The sequence below is a fragment of the Setaria viridis genome, chromosome 2 (assembly GCF_005286985.2).
Source record: "Setaria viridis chromosome 2, Setaria_viridis_v4.0, whole genome shotgun sequence".
Classification (NCBI taxonomy): domain Eukaryota; kingdom Viridiplantae; phylum Streptophyta; class Magnoliopsida; order Poales; family Poaceae; genus Setaria; species Setaria viridis.
The window spans coordinates 36049167-36052745 of NC_048264.2; the positions used below are offsets into that span (position 1 = coordinate 36049167).

Consider the following 3579-nt stretch of genomic DNA (forward strand, 5'->3'; position numbering starts at 1 on the left):
GGCAGAAAAGTTGCAGCCAACGTAACGCGCTCGATCAATAACCACATGGAGGTCTTATGTAATAAACCAGCACATGCCTGAAGCAGTGTAATTGATCGTGCTTGTTTTTCTGTCTCTCTCTAAAAGATAATAGTCGTACTCGTGAGGCGCAAGGTGTTACGTTAGTGCTCAGCCTATTTCACTGACCAACTTTTGTGGCCCTTCCTTACCATGCATCAATCTCGTGGTCAGCTTTTGGTCATCGAAGTATATGTTACTCACGACTGAAAGAGACTTCTTCTGCTGATCGGATCAGCAGGTAGTTGTTGAGGAACGGAGTAGAGAAAGTTAGGCACGCCGCAGCACTTGTAACAATTCCACGTTGAATTTATAATCTCATTGGAACAGTAGTTGTGTGGTACAGAAATGGGCACTCTTCTGCAAAGCCTAATGCAATGCTAGTAATAACCAAGAAAATTAAAAGAAAGAAGTGTATGAAAGAATCTTGTAACCAAGACACCACCAAGTGCGTGCCTTGGCAGAGTATACAGTTTCGCATACCATCATCAACCTATGTGTATGCCACGCTCTCGCGTGGCCTCGATCTGTATACACGTCCTGCTTGCAATTGTAATCCACCCGGGTACGACCGTATCCGCGCTAGTGGCCGGGCCCCCTGGGGCTGGGCCCCGCCGGCAGCCTCGCCATGAGCATCTCCACCGTCTCCCTCGCCTTCTCCACCACCGCCGCCGCCGGGTCCACCACCAGGTACGCCGCCGCCGCGGCCTCCTCCCCTCCGCCCATCGCTGCCGGCGCCGGCCTCGCCGCTCCGGCGACGCCCGCGCACGCGAGGAAAACGACCGCGAGCACGGCGAGGACGACCGCGAGCAGCCGCCTCGACGACGAAGCCATCATCAGCCGGTGCCGATCGATCCCCCGAGTAGCCAAAAGCCGCCGCGAGCGCGCCTCGTCCTCAAGAGCCCAACAGCGGGTAGGTGCGTGTGATCTTTGCTGGATTGTACGCGAGTTCGCGCGGGTTTTTGCCGGTGCCCGGTCGGTGTGGCGCGCTACTTATAGAGGCCGTTGCTGGGGGCTCGGTCGGTGGCGGGGGTCGGTTGGATCGTGACGCGTTTGCTGATGCGAACTTATGCAAGCTAGCAGCTAGAGAGCGTGGGACGGTTGGTTGGTGCGGATCGGAGGCGCCCCGGTGGAAAGCGCAGGCCGGCCGTGTGAGCGCGTGGCTCTGCCGAGGCGAGACGAGCTACGAACGACGAGAGGAATGCCGCGTGGAGTAGGCTGGTCTGTGACTGTTGACCAAGGGAGGGGAGGGGAGACAGACGGCGAGCGGGTTTGGTGCGCGAGCGCGAGGAGTCAAGAACTGACGGGAGGTTGCAGTGGACTCGGCAGATACGTTCGCACGTACTCGTCGTTTCCAAATCCCAATTGGTCGGTCCCGTTCAAAATACAAAACCCAAACTAATGGTCGGGACTCGGGAGCATGCGTCTTTCGTTTCGATTTGCTAGCGAGGACGTGTCAAAATCTGGGGCTTTGCGATCGATGAATTCAAGATAGGGTCGGCGGGTTTAGCACGCAGGATGGATACTGTACGTTCGTTTTCAGTTCAGAGAATTGAATCGGAGGCTTCAACAGCTCTTTTCTTTGGCTTTGTGTGTCTTTTTTTTTGTGAGTATCTCTTTGGCTTTGTGTTTAGAATAACGTTCGTTCAGCTGGTTACTTTCCTGATTCCCCTGGAAAGACGAGGAGAAATAAAAGGGCGTGTGATCGCGCGCCTCGTCACGCGCCATTTCGTTCGGTGCTTCGGGTTTTTGCATATTCGTTATTCCTTTCTTTCTCATCGGCTCAAATTTGATCTTTGTAAAGTGGCCAGATCGGATCTAGCTAGCTTGGAACCGATTCGTTTTTACCTTTTAGCATCGACCGGTGAAGCAAGGACCGGCCGGAATGGACCAGGAAGATTTCGATGGAAATGCTTTTCTTCTGCTAAGATAGCACAGCACTCTTGCTGTCCTGCAGTTGCATATTCTAAGCTTACATAGAAGGTCTCTCGTAGAAGCCACTAGCCACGTCATCTGAAACAGGTCCGGTTGGCATTCGTTGAATTTCATCTTAGCGCACATTCCCGCAAAACAGACATATCGGGGATACCGGCATTCGGTTCAAAAACGCATCTCCTTGTAAACGTGGCCGCATGACTTATCTAGGCTGTCCATTCTTTTCACATAAAATTCATAATTCATCCAACCGTTGAATTTCTCACCTACCCAATATTCTATTACCTACTCATAATTCATCTGATTATTGATGTTAAGATGAATAGTCCAGGTAGATCATGTGATCACAAGTATATGTGAAAAAAAATCCATGTTTAGTTGGGTTCAGACAAACTTTATTCGAATTTGAAGAGATATAACTTTTTTTTGGGGGGGGGTGTCAGGGTAAAATAGCATTTGTAGCACCTGCAATTACCGCTACTATAAGGTAGTGGACCCAAGATAGCATGTTTGGATTTAGCGGTCACTATTATCCATTGTTATTGCTCAAGTTTGCCTGCTGTTCTATATATCTATAATTCAAGTGACTTATGAATATGGAACAAATGACAATAGTAATGTTGAAAATGATTATTTAGCTATGAGGAAGAATGATGGAATGACAAATGATGTATTTATTTATTGATATAAGAATTTAATGTTAATATGTATCCATACATCTTCTATGTACATAGGTAATATCACATAGGGAGGGATGACCAAATAAGCTTCTTTGTGACTCTCACCACAAAATGTAATGGCTAACTTAAAATTTTTAAAAAAAATAAGTAAACTTGACGTTAGTATTTATATATGTTCTAAACTTTTGACTATTTTTTGAATTATGCTATTTGAACTTAACGTCAGCTATCCGTTATCCGCTACACCGAAACTAATCCGCTAGCATGCCACTAAACGCTATTTATTAGTTTGCAGGGGGTCTACTCTGCCACTAAACGCTATTTATTAGTTTGCAAGGGGTCTACTCATAGAGCATGCCCTGCTACGTACCGGAATTTCTAAATAAATAAATTCCTAAAATGTTTTAAATATTTTTGGATCAAATTCATATACTCCCTCCATCCCGTGAAAAATGCAATTCTAGCATTTGAAAAAAAATCCCACAAAAGAGTGGAATCTTAGGAATTGGATCTAACTAACTACCTAATTAAGTGGTCATATTGATTTGCAAACCAAAACTAACAACATGTGGACAACAAGTAAGAGTATGAGAGTCTTTTCATACCATTACTAATCTGTCTAAAAAATTAGGATTGCACTTTTCATAGGATGGAGTAAGTAGATAAAGTGGGACATTCAGAAACACTTTAAAAACATATATCTCATAACCACATATCTTACTCAAACTTAAATAGCTTACATTGTATAGAATAATACATAAATGTCATGACTAATTAAAGCATACAAAAGAGAAGAGCAAGTGCAATTACTTGCATTCTACTATTTCAAGATTGTGCAAAGGTGAAACCAAGTTACAAATTTGATATCTTAACATAGCCAATTTACACTTCTAAAAATCAATACCCC

The 3579-nt window shown here is 45.4% G+C and overlaps 1 protein-coding gene across 1 annotated transcript; it reads right to left on the bottom strand.

Annotated features, from left to right (window-relative positions):
* Positions 1–345: 345 nt before the first annotated feature.
* Positions 346–1090, bottom strand: LOC117845887 (uncharacterized). Its single transcript, XM_034726965.2, has one exon. It carries the CDS (start codon positions 892–894, stop codon positions 640–642), a length of 255 nt encoding a protein of 84 aa, XP_034582856.1. The 5' UTR covers positions 895–1090; the 3' UTR covers positions 346–639.
* Between the last annotated feature and the right edge of the window lie 2489 nt (positions 1091–3579).

Bases quoted from the DNA above. Each gene is read 5' to 3' on its own strand.
- LOC117845887 (XM_034726965.2), bottom strand. From the start codon at position 894: ATGATGGCTTCGTCGTCGAGGCGGCTGCTCGCGGTCGTCCTCGCCGTG.